Source organism: Malaclemys terrapin, chromosome 2 (genome assembly GCF_027887155.1).
Source record: "Malaclemys terrapin pileata isolate rMalTer1 chromosome 2, rMalTer1.hap1, whole genome shotgun sequence".
In the NCBI taxonomy this organism is placed as follows: domain Eukaryota; kingdom Metazoa; phylum Chordata; order Testudines; family Emydidae; genus Malaclemys; species Malaclemys terrapin.
In genome coordinates, this window is record NC_071506.1 from 206,692,590 (window position 1) to 206,705,796 (window position 13,207).

Sequence of the window (13,207 nt, forward strand, 5' to 3'; positions counted from 1 at the left end):
GGTGGGGTTTGCAAGGTTATTGTGGGGGAAGAGGAGGGGTTGCAGTACTGCTACCCTTACTTCTGCACTGCTGCTGGCAGCGTCACTGCCTTCAGAGCTGGAGAGCGGTGGCTGCTGGCTGGAAGCCCAGCTCTGAAGGCAGAGCCGCCACCACCACCAGCAGCGCAGAAGTAAGGATGGCATAGTATTGCCATCCTTACTTCTGTGCTGCTCTCTGCAGAGCTGTGCCCTCAGTCAGCAGCCGCCACTCTCCAGCCACACAACTCTGATGGCAGCAGCGCAGAAGAAAGGGTAGCATGATAAGGTATTGCCACCCTTACTTCTATGCTGCTGCTGGAGGGGTGCTGCCATTAGAGCTTGGCACCTGGCCAACAGCCGTCGCTCTGGCCACCCAGCTCTGAAGGCAGTGCAAAAGTAAGGGTGGCAATGACCATGACCCCCCTGCAGCTCCCTTTTGGGTCAGGACCCCCAAGTTGAGAAACGCTGGTCTCCCCCCTGAAATCTGTACAGTATAGGGTAAAATCACACACAAGACCAGATTTCATGGTCCATGACACATTTTTCATGGCCGTGAATTTGGTAGGGCCCTAATCATTACTGTTGTTGAATTCAATCAAGTTAAACCAGTGTAAAAGCAATGGTAGATTTGAATCAGGCCCAGTATCCCTTAGAATTCACGAGAATTATAAATTTTGCATTGATATGAAACAGAACAAAAGATGTAGCTGGAGTAGCATAACTTAGGTCGACTTGCCCCATAGTGGAGACAAGGCCAGAGTTGCAGCTTGTACCACTTTCCTCTCCTGAGGTTTCTGCCCAAAGAAAGCAATATTAAGTTACAGTGGAGGCTGCTCATGGCATGTGCTGAAAGAGCCCTGGCTACGCACTTCCCAGACACTGCAACCCAGTCTTACAGCTGCACTGGCTGGTTGTGGGTCATCCAGTGGAGGGATTATGTTTACATAACAAGGACACCATACCTCTTAATAGTCAGCTGTGAATGTTGGTAATATTAGCCACAGTAGTGTTACAGGATTATTTCTGGGTCAAAAAAGACTAATAAGCTTGCTGTTAAATAATCAATTGTATATAAATGCTGTTATAACTTCTAAATTTTACTGATGTAACGCTTCGTATTTTGAACCTTTTTCAGAATAAAGCGATGGAAGAAATACTGAAAATTAGATCAGAGTAAGTTAAATATTTTTCATCACCCTGAAAACTGGATCATAAACTGCTTTAAATACTGAAAATAATTTACTTACATCTTAAAAAAGACATTATTTTCCAACTAACATTGAAGATATGAACAAAAAAAAGCTTAAAATCAGAAATCCTGTTTACCTTTTAAAATAAACATTCAGTTCTTAGCATTTTTCATCAGTAGGTGGCAGTAGCAGTTTCTACATTTGATACAAAGCTCCTGTCTAGGTAAAGTGCTCTGAAATATGCTGAAACTGCATGAGATTCTTTGAGTATGTGTCAGTGTGGCTTCCACAGTAGGGTATGCTAGAAACCCATATATGCTGCATATTGGGTGGACAGTAGTCAAGCCATGATGGATAACTGTTTTCAAGTTTGCCTAAATATTCTTCAAAATCTGCTTTAATAGGGCAGAGGTCATGTAAACAAAGAAAGAAAGATAGGTTCCAACAGTTGAATCAGTGTCAAAGTAACACTGCTGGTATAAGGAACCAAGAGGATTGCTTCATTTAATGTTCATATCTTAAGTCTTTAGTGCTAGAAATGAATACACCTTTAGAGAGAGGGAAAATTAAGCTTTCCAGTAATGTGTGTAGCATTTGTTTCTAGCCTTGACGTCACATTAGATATTGCACATTACATTCACATCAGCATTCTGATTACCATAAACTTCTCTCTCCACTCCCACCCCACACAAAACGTGGAATCTCTGCTGTTCATCATCTAAAATCTTGCAAATTGTGTAAACCGTTATTCTCCAATTTTAGGAATTTGAGACTATTGGCTTCTCCGGTGATATCAGATTTCAAATGGCAGGAATAGGAGGGAAGCAAAATTCTAAACAGAAGAAGCTGATTTTAAACCATGCATCACCTCCCGTTTTTGTCAGTATTTGCTGTTGAACATTATATAGAACTTCTAGTTTGTCTATTTAACTTGGTTTTATTTCTGATGTGCCCATGACCACAATAGTTTGGTGCTGCTTAGAGTTTAAATATTAAAATCAATATTTGTATCACTTCCATGGTTTCTTCTTCCAGCAAAGCCCCATGCAGCCTGCTGTCATCAGCAGTTCCTTTTTTACATTCAAGAAGAGTGTCAGTGGGCCAAAAGAATTAAAGGTGACTGGCAAAGAATTTTTTTTTTAAATGGGTTTGGGTTTTTTTTGCTGTTTATATATAAAGATGATGTGAATGTCTATTTTTTTCCCCCTAATTGATGTTTTTAACCTTGGAAATATAGAGAATGTCAAATCTGGAATCCCCTGGCTTAGCTAGAGGATTTCTTGGGTGGGTAAGTGTCTCAGGGTGTGTACTGTGAGCACTTTCACCTAAATTGAAGAGGCAAAACGCTGAATCCTTAATAAAGACACCTTGTGTCCCCCATGTTCATTAAGCACTAGATTTAAATAAGTGTTTTAACCAGTCAGACAAAAATTCTTGTCTCCTCTCCAATGCTCAGCTTTTAATCTTCTCTTGTAGTGTCATATTTTACTAGTGCTCTGGTCACCAAAGAGTTTTCTAGAGTAGAAAAGACCTGAATTACTAATGTAAAAAGCAAGGTGGGATGGGAGGAATCACCTTTTCCAACAAACCTTTCAGGCTGTTTTTATTGCATCATAAAGAAGCAATAAGGCATGAGGCCTGTTTTTTTCCACCTTTGCAAGTTCTCTTTTAAGTGGAGAAAATATCAGACAAAAGACAGAAAAGATATTGTCTATTGGTGTCTCTTCTCATCTTTAGGCCTTTTGTTGCTCCTCTTGAATGTGGGAACAGGACCTGCTTTTTGCACCAGTGCTGGTACTCAGTCTCTCAGACTTCTGGGGAGGAAAAATGGAAGTGAAACTGTATCAAGTTTATGTAAAACATTAATAGGTTCACAAGTGTATATTCATTAACAGTGGAAATACTGGTAACACATACATTTTAAGATCTTACACTTCACAACCTGCCAGGGCTAGAAATGTTTTGGCAGAGCAAAATGTTTCCTGAGCACTGCTTCTGGTCTTGTGATCGAGAAAAAGAATGTTTAAAGCATCAGGCTGAATGAATTGTGAGCTATAATTCTATATGTGAAGAGATGTTCACCAGTATGCAATCAAATATAGTAGTAATATAATCTTCATATAAGAGAATCTGAGTTCACCTTCTGAGTGCTGAATTTTTGTGGGTGATGTGCACTCTAGGAAGTTCCTGTAGGCTAGGATTCCATTTCCAGTTTCATTAGCTTAGTTGAGAGAGTTGGAAATTTAAGCTTGAAATGGAATACTTTCCCAGCATTGAATCCCAAGTGAAGGACACTAGTTAGAGTATGTCTACACTGCAAATAGACACCACAGCTGGCCCGTGAAGCTGACTTAGGCTCCGAGGTCTCAGGCTAAGGGGCTGTTAAATTGCGGTGTAGATGTTCAGGCTCAAGCTGCAGTCCGAGCTCTGGGGTCCTCCTACCTTGCAGAGTCCTAGAGTGTGCACTCCAGCCCAAGTCTGAATGCCTACACCACAATTAAACAGACTCTTAGCGCAAGCCCCACGAGCCCGAGTCAGCTGGAACAGGCCAGCCACAGCTTTTTAATTGCAGTGTAGACATACCCTTAGAAGATCGGGCAATTGAAGATGGTGATTATGTACCAATGTTAAACAGTACCTATTAACATATACCAGGGCACGTATGCCAAAAGGACCTTTTAATAAAAGAACGTGATGGGATATAGAGGAGTGATGTGAATGCATTAACGTGGTTAATTTGATGTGTTTTATAATACTTCTATATCTGCAGATTAGCAGAGACCAAAAATGCCCTTAAGAGCACAGAGAGTGGCTATCTTGAAATGACCATGGAAATAGAACGAACAAGAGCTTTGGAGTCAAAAACATTCCAGGAAAAAGAAGAAATGAGATCAAAACTGGAAGAAACCTGTGAAGAGAGAGACAAAATTAAAAAGGTTATAAACAATGTGTGACTTCCTTTCACTAATTGTATCCAGTAGAACCTCATTGACTGGGAGACAAACCCATGATAAATAGTCAATATTGTGAATTAACCAGCAAACAGTAAAGGAATCAAGGACTGCCTCCCAAAATGTAGCTTTTTATTTTATAGATTATTTTTATTTCAACTATATTTCGTAGTATAGTAATCAAATGCCAAGGGAAGTTCTATGCAGAGATGCGATCTGAAATACAGATCAGCCAACTGTACTTGTCCACTAGAGAAATCTAGTCTAGTAGCCAATGAGAGTGAGTAACAAGTAGGTATCAATTGGTGGATGGACCCACAGGTATGTTATATGCTACAACAGACTTAAATACAGTAGAACCTCAGAGTTATGAACTGACCAGTCAACCACATGCCTCGTTTGGAACCGGATGTACACAGACAGCAGCAGACCAAAAAAAAAAAAAAGTAAATACAGTACACTACTGTTAAACATAAACTACTAAAAAAAAAAAAAGGAAAAGCAGAATTTTTCTTCTGCATAGTAAAGTTTCAAAGCTGTATTAAGTCAATGTTCAGTTGTAGACTTTTGAAAGAACAATCATAATGTTTTGTTCAGAGTTACAAACAACCTCCATTCCTGAGGTGTTCGTAATTCTGAGGTCCTACTGTAGCAGTATTGCCAATTTCAAAAGGAACAGCTTTCTTAAAATCTGAATACCTCAAAAAAAGACACACATTTGTATTTAATTTATTATTTAATTACAGGAGATGGACTTGCTAAGGAAGCAAGTAGAGTTTCTCGCTGTGGAGAACGGGAAGTTAGTAGGTCACCAAAACCTAAACCAGAAGATTCAGTATCTTGTGAAACTAAAGAAAGATTATGCCAAACTTACTGAGGTATGTGTCCCAGAGATTAGAATACAGATTAAATAAATGATCTGAGGTAAAACAGAAAGCAAAAGCTTGATCAGGAGACTAGAATTCTCATTCCTCTATTTAACTATTCCTGGCATCCTGCAATTCCATGCAACAATGTTTGATTCATAGTTAGTCAGTTTCATCATCAATGTCAGTATTGTCCAGTTTGCTTAATTACTCCTGTAGTTATAAAACACTAAAGAAGTAGTACAGCTTGCAAAAATTAGTTGTTAATGTCATCAGATTTAGGTGACTTTTCTTTTTACAAGTTAGAATAAGTATAATCTCTTGAAGACAGACTTTCTTCTAATTCTGAGTACCATATTTCTCTCTTTACAGGAGGTTGAAAAACTGCGTGTTGAAAATATCTTTTTGAAGGAAATTAAAAAATCTGAATCATGTCAAGAATCTTGATCAGCCACAACAACAAATAAACTTGCAAAAGTGGTCATTTTAAAATGTTGATAGACTTTAAAGAGAGAGTTCTAAAAGTAAAGCTTGTCCTTCATCACTATTAACTAGAGCCCTTCATCAGATGTACTCAGGATAATTAATTATTTCAGTCCGTGTAATGTGCCAGGTGGTGGGTTTTAGTGAAACAGTCTGCTTCAGCTCATCTGGCAGATTTTCTAACCCCCCACTTGTTGAAGTTGTTCTACAGCTTTATCCATAGGTGCTGCAGGATTTTCCTTTCAACTTTGTGCTTGTACAGGAAAAGTGACTAGTTTTCATTGGAATATTCTCTATTTCTTGTTTCCTTTTGTACTTTAATTTAGGTCAATGCTTTTTTTTTAATGCTAGGGGTTTTTCACATTACCTCAATTTGTAGAAAGGTAATTGGTACAAATTCAACTAGTATCTAAACAACTTCTGCCTGTTGTTTTTATGGATGTCTAAATGTTGATACTGGAATGATGAAATTCACTTGTAAAGTTGTGAACTGATTCATATTTCTTTGTTACTCAAAAATACATGTTTTATATTAAGGTTTTTTCAATAAAGCAAGAATGTCAATTTAATAATGAATTGATTTGTAAATAGTACTATGAATATTTGGAATCTTGTGGCATAATATTTGCTTCCTTTCCCTTGTTCCACTCTTTCTGGAATTCAAGTGCTCTCAAAACAAACTTATTTTTCACTGAATAAGCTTCAAACAGGGACTTCTGTAGAGTCAAGAAACCATTCTGCACTAGTATTGTTGAGAATAACCTCATTGGCTAACTTGTTTAAGCACTGCATAACTGAAAATTCTATCAAACAGAAGTCCATCCCGTATCAAGAGTTTTAAATATATGCAACATCTTGTAAGAATACAGTAAAACCTCATTAGTTTCCCTAAAGAGTTGGAGATGCGTTGCAAATGACTGGAATATTCAAAATGGGGGGGGGGGGAGGAAGTATTGATAATGCATCACAATATTAATTGGACAAATGTTAATTGAGTTTTAGTTATTTGATAGTGTCACTAAATATTTTGTAATGTTTTGTATAAGTAATGAAGTCTCTGTAATGCAATTCCTTACTACAGCACTTCACTATTAAATATTTGCTGAGAAGAAGGGAGAGACCATTTTGTGTGAACTATAGGGTATGAAGTTTAGTGAGGTTCTACTGTAACTAACTAGGGCCTAAATGACAGTGATTTTTCCTCAGTTTAGCTATGAATTAAATATTTTAAATTCAGATATTAATTTTATGTATGGAAAGTAACGTAATACTCCAGAGTAGTTTCTATTTGAAGTTTTTCAGGAAGAGGAGAGAGAAAAGGGCAATCAAACCTTTAATGATGGGCCTCCAGAAAACTGAGGGTGTTGACTTGCCCTATTTAGACTAAATCAGGAAATTCACTTCTTTCCAGAGATGAAGTAATTTTAGAGATGACTTCAACTCTTGCTCCCTTCATTCGTTGTGGAAAATAAAGGCTTCCTTTTCTGCAATAACTCTCCCCCTTGATAGCAGTGAGGTGTAGAGGTAGGTCAGACCCACTTGATAGCCTATCTGATGTATTGCAGAATTTGTAATACTGTTAGGGAACAAATATGGCAGCTATGGTAATACAATTTGTACTCTTTTTTTATGGCATATGTTTATAATATATAGTAGTAGTGTTCTTCTGGAATTGTGTAACTTTTTAAATAAAGATTTTTGTATATAAATGATTTTATGATTTTTCTATACTGTATGCTCTAACGTTTAGACTCGTGCAAACTTTGGGATAGATCCACAAAAGGACTGAGGTGCCTAAGTATAAAGCAGAGAACCTCAGAATCCCAACTCAGTTGCTACCTAACCTTGTAGGTGTCTAAAGTCCTAGGTGCTAAGTTTCCACCAGTAAAGTCCCCATGGTGCCTACATTTCTGATGGTAGGCTGCTGTGTGCATGCCTCAGTGCTGATGCCTAGTCCTTGCCCAAATCCCAGCAGGATTCACAAATTAGGCATGCCCCCACCTCTCACCAGCACAGCCCAACCTTAGAGTAGGTCTACTGGGTCAGGCCCTATACAAAATACATCCTTATACCCTATACTCCAGTGCTTAGTGCACGCTGCCAGGATATGGGAACTCAAGTTCAATCCTGACTCCACCTGAGTTGGAACAAGGACATGGACCTCGCCATCCCATATGCCAGGTGAGTGCCCTAACCACTGGGCTAGAGAGTTATTCTTGCTTTCTGGTGAAATGAATATAGAAGGAGAGCATGACCATCATGTTGTGTTTTGTGGTGTTTTTTGTGAGTAATGGCTGACTTGGCTTAGGTACCTAACTCCAGAAGATTCATGGCTGTGACTCCCTAGTGGAAATAAATGCCTAAAGCCTAGATTTTTAAAGATATTTAGGTGGGATTTTCAAAAGCACCTAGGCATCTAATACCCACTGATTTCACCCTAAATCAGTGATCCCCAAACTTTAGGGTGCCTCCCAGGGGGGGACTAGAGGAATGTTTGGTGGGGCCAGCCCCCACGGGGTGCGGAGAGAGCAGCCCTGCTCCAGCCCCGCCCCTGGCTGCAGCTCCACTTCCGGCCCTCAGCCCCTGGTTCCCAGCCTGGCCATAGCTCTGCACCCAGCCATGACCCCAGCTGTTGACCCGACCACAGACTGGCTGTGGTTCCGGCTGCCGGCCGCAGACAGCCTTGGTCCCTGGGTCCTGGCCCAGCTGTGGCCCCAGCTCCAACTGCAACCCTGCTCCCAGCTGCAGCCCCATCCCGGACCGTGGCCCCACTCCCAATCGTTGCTCCTGAGGGGCGTGGACAGCAATAAAGGAGGGGGAGGGGGGAGGTAAAAAGTTTGGGGCCCACTGCCCTAGATGTGTTTGAAAATTCCACTAGGCACCTAAATATCTTAAAAATCTGGCCCTAAATCTCTTGAGGTGAAGATCTTATCCCACATCCTTCTCCTTGGCATTTCCCATTTCAGGCAGCTCCCTGTTCAGTGCTGCCTTTTTATGTATCCCATTCCTAGGTGAATAACTCTCCACATACATTGTACAGGGAGCCTGGCTGCCTAGCCCAGGACTGAGGATTCTACTGGATGGCAGGACACCTAAAGTTAGGTGCTGTAATGTTGAGCCTAATTCCCCTTTGTGGATCTAGCCCTTTGAATCTGTTTTATAATGGAAGTCATAGAAGGAAGTTGGAATCTGCACAAAATAATGGGTCCATTGGGATTTCTCTTCCTCCTAAATAGCCAAAAACGTGTGACTGGAGGTATCATTTTTATGATCCACATTCAATGAAGTCCTGCTGCTTTCCTGCCAATAGCAAATTCTTGTTTCTTCTACTCATCCCTATCAGTTTTTCTGAGGAGGGTTTATATGGTCAGCTAGGGTTATAGTTGTGCAGCTAACTGATTGGATTACTGGGTATTTAGCTCGCCATGCGCTTTCCCCGTGGCAGTGACCGACGTAGAATTTTTGGAGTGGGTTTACCCTCACAACCTGTCATTGATGTGTCTGTCATGACCGGCAGACATTCTGGCTTCATCAGTCCTTTCACGGCCCCCCCAAAAGCTTTGCTATATGGTTCCTTACTCATCTATTCTTTTATATAAAAGATGACTGGATTTACCTAGTTAAAAATCACAAAATTTCAAAGCATACAGTTAAGCAGCAAAGCTGGAAGATTAGGTCGTCATGCAAAAATATTTCAACTAATTGTGAGAGCACAAAGGGCTTTACAGAAGTGACCACAAAAATTTTGCCTTAAAAAACAGTAATATGCTAGAAGCATTCTAGGGAAACAAGAAAATGGGCCTATTGAACTTTATTGCCAATCAGAGCGTCACATGGTACCTGAACCACACATTGCAATTACTGCCTTTCTTTTAAATAACTGGTAGTGAAAGGGCGTGGCATCCCAGATGGAGGGAGGGACAGACATGACTACCTCCTAGGGGCAGAGCCAGGACACCCACACCCACCCTGCCGGAAGCAGAGGGGCAGGACAGGAACTGGAAATATAAAAGTTGGGTCCTCCAACTCTGTTGGAGAGGGACCACCAGAGGAGAAGGATGTCTCCAATGCACTGTTGGAGCTTAGACCCAACAGCGGCCGCTACAGCACCTGAGACCCAGAAGGATTTCCGGAGATTCCAAGGAGCTGTTGGGGCTGACGTTAGCTGTTTACCCCGGCGAGACGAACAATGACCCCGGGACCCAAGTACCCCCCTTGAATGGAAGTGTAGGAAGTAGCCCCAGGGAGCCGAATATAGTTCGGCTGTGGTGTTGACTGACAGCGAGTCAGCATGTTGTGGGTGGATTCCCGCTGACCCAGTGGCGGAGCACTCTGCCCCATTAGGGCCCTGGGCTGGGACCTGGTGGAGTCAGGTTGGCCTGTGACCTCCTACCCGCTGCTACCGCACCCGGGTGTGGCAGGCTCCCCACTCTAGGCCAAGAGGCCTGTGTTTGTCAGCAGTCTGCCAGAGCCAGTACCCCTGACTGGTGCTCTGCTTTGTCGGGGAGGGGGGGGGGGTCTGGGCATATAGACTGCTGCCTGCCTTGTCTGAGGGCTTGAGTTTATAGACTTCACTGCTGTGTCCTGACTACAGGCCATAGTCCTCTAACTGTTTGGTGCCCTGCACTGCCTGAGGCCCTGGGCTCTGAGGTTATTGATTACTCTACCCCACCAAGTGGCAGAGCCCCAGTGCTAATTCCCCCTGAACTGTGCCCCTCCAGAGACCTTGTAGCAAGGGGGCATGGCCTCCTTCCCAGATGGACAGAGGGACAGCCGCAACTGCCCTGCATAACCACAGGAGTGTATAAATTGTCACATTAATGAACCCCACAGGTGTATTCTGACTTATCAGAATGTTTCAAGCACACAGAAGCAGCTTTAGCCTGAGTTCTAGAAGGATGCTTCAAGCCGAGCTTATGCCATTTCCTCTACTGAACACACCAGAATACAGCAGAGCCCTCAACATTTTTAGTAGCTTTTCTAAGCATGTGTTTGATCAAAAGAACCTACCGTCCAACTCTGATGTATTTTCTCTGACAGAGTATTAGTCACACCATCAGATTACAGGAAATCCTGGAAGCACAGTGGCAGAGTCTGCTGCAGGTCTGATTTACTACATTCCAAGCAGGGCCGGCTCCAGGGTTTTTGCCGCCCCAAGCGGTGGGAAAGAAAAAAAAAAAAAGCCGCGATCGTGATCGGCTGATTGGCGGCAGCTCCACCTCAGCGCTTTCTTCTTCAGCGACAGGTCCTTCCCTCCGAGAGGACCTAGAGACCCACCGCTGAATTGCCGCAGAAGAGCTCGACGTGCCGTCCTTTCCCCTTGGCCGCCCCAAGCACCTGCTTGCTGAGCTGGTGCCTGGAGCCGGCCCTGATTCCAAGGTAAGCTATGAACCTCAGCACGGCAGACTGCTAATGGCTACATACAATAGCCTCAGGGTTTATCCAGCTTGTGCCAGTAAGTTCAATTTACCATGCAGTGGAACAGGGTCAAAGGGAGTCCAGTTGTCCACTTTATGATACCACACACACTCTTTGTGCTGGTGTGACCAGAAGGGCCCCATCCCATTTCCAGCCAGTACTGGCTGTGCACTGTGGTGGCTGGTGAGTGCGGGCAGGCACCCGGCGGTGGCTGGTTATATGTCGCCTCTGCTGCCCACCCGGCAGCTCTTTACATGCTCCCCCCTCACTGTCCTCTCCCTGCTTTGCCCCTTCACCCCTAGCCCCGCTGCACCTCCCTATCCCCCGCTCTCAGCACTGTGCGGAGAACCAGCCCCGCCCCTGGTCCAGCAGGCTCCTTCCTTCCCCCACTGCCTCTGGCTGCGCCAGGACCCTGGGAAAGCCCAAGACCCTCTGGGCCGGGGCACCGGCCAGTGGCCAGGAGGCGCCGAGCCCTGCATGTGCCAGAGTTCTGTAGAGCGTGCTGGTATGGGGAAGCCTCTCCACCCCTCAGCTATGCTCTGGAGTGGTGGTGAGGGGGAAGCAAGCTCCAGCTTGTTCCTGCCCTGACTCTGCAGGCTCCACAGCAGCCCCCAGGCAGGGGCTTAGCACCCTCTTCACCCTGCCTCCTCCCCCTTCCCCCCACCCGGCCCTGGGTCCTGCCCCCAGGGAGCACGGGACTGCTCTGTCCCCAGTCACCCTCCCCTGCTGAGCCCCCTGTCTGGGTTTGGTGATAGTCCTGCAGTCAGGTTCCCTGAGCCCTGGTGCACAATGCATCCTTAGGCTTAACCCCTTCCTGCACACTCTGTAGCCCAGGGACAGGAGGCGTCTGGGTTATGTTGATGGTCAGCAGCAGCCTGGAGGCATCAGCTGCCTTTCCACATTGTGCGGGCAGGAAGAGACAAACTGCTTCCAGCCACCAGGGAGCCGGGGGAGAGATGAGCTCTACAAAGACACAGGCCAGGTCATCCCTTCTCTGGCTTCTCATCCCCTGCAGCTGGAAGCAGCTCCCGTCCCTTCCCTCCCATACAGTGCTGAAAGGCTGCTGTTGGCCACATTCTGGTGTGAACCCTGACAAATCTGGTGAGTGGGGCATGTGACCATGCCTGCCCCCCACCGATGTGTTGCCTTGGGAAGACAAGGCACCAGGTACCTGGAGAGGCGGGTCTATCCTGGGGGCCCAGTCAGGCATGGAGGGCTGAGAGCGCGGGACAGGGAGGGTCAGGTCGATCATTCACAGGTGTACAGGAGTGTGTGTGTGTCACCTCTTCCCATGTGATTGTGGGGTGGGGGGTGTTTGTGTCACCCCTCCCTGTGTGAACCCTAAAGCCTTAAAGAGAGAAGGTAAATAAAAAGAATCCAACTATACAGTATTTAACGGGGGCTCAACACCAAGTTGACTAATTTGAATGTTTGTACTGCATGATTCTGATTGATTGCCATTGAACTCATTTGAATACCTGTAATTTTTCTAGGTGTCCCGTATTTAGCATAAGGAAATATGGCCACCCTATTTACAGCAGTATTTTGTAATGATATGGCAGTTGCCAATTCCTTCAAATATAGCAATAGAGCTGGTTGAAATTTTTGTCAAAGTAATTGAGATGAAAAATGGCTTTTTGTCAAACAAAACTTTTCCTGGAAAATAGTCATTTTTGACAACACTTGCTGCTCTCTTAATGGAAAACCAGAAATGGAAATGTTTTCAGTAAAAGGATTTTCAAAAGTAAAATTATTTTAGTTTCATTTTTTTTATTTAAAAAAAAAAAAAACACTGTAAATGTTCATGGGAGCTTTTAACAAATACATATCCCCCCTCTCCCCCAATTCCCCATGAAGAATAACTGGTATTTTTCTACCAGCCCCCTCTAAAAGCATCTTACATAGGGTGACCATATTTCCCAAAAGGAAAACAGGATACCGTATGATGCCAGCCTGAGGCCACCCCTTGCCCCCCCTCCTCCATGAGGCTGGCCTGAGCCCTGCCTGCCCTCTGTGCAAGGCTGGGGTTGCTGCTCGCCTGAGCCCTGCCACCCACACTCCGTGAAGCAGTCGTTGCTCGCTGGAGCCCTGCCTCCCCCCTCGACGCGGAGCTGGCATCACCCCTCGCCCCCCTGCACATTCCTCCACACTGCACCCCACTTTCCTGACAAAAGTGGGCATTTGCTCTTGTCAACTGATCAAGTCAGCAAGAGCAAACGGGACAAATGCCCACTTTTGCCAAAAAAGTCAGGACAGGGCTTAAAAAAGGGACTGTCCCGGG

The 13,207-nt window shown here is 44.2% G+C and overlaps 1 protein-coding gene across 1 annotated transcript in view; it reads left to right on the forward strand.

Annotated features, from left to right (window-relative positions):
- KIF15 (kinesin family member 15) overlaps positions 1-7,211 on the forward strand; it is a 47,016-nt gene extending 39,805 nt beyond the window's left edge. The window contains exons 32-35 of the mRNA XM_054020641.1: positions 1,154-1,191; positions 3,979-4,144; positions 4,906-5,037; positions 5,398-7,211. Of these exons, the coding sequence (XP_053876616.1) occupies positions 1,154-1,191; positions 3,979-4,144; positions 4,906-5,037; positions 5,398-5,472 (411 nt within the window). The 3' untranslated portion in view covers positions 5,473-7,211. The remainder of the gene's footprint in view (positions 1-1,153; positions 1,192-3,978; positions 4,145-4,905; positions 5,038-5,397) is intronic.
- Positions 7,212-13,207: the final 5,996 nt, after the last annotated feature.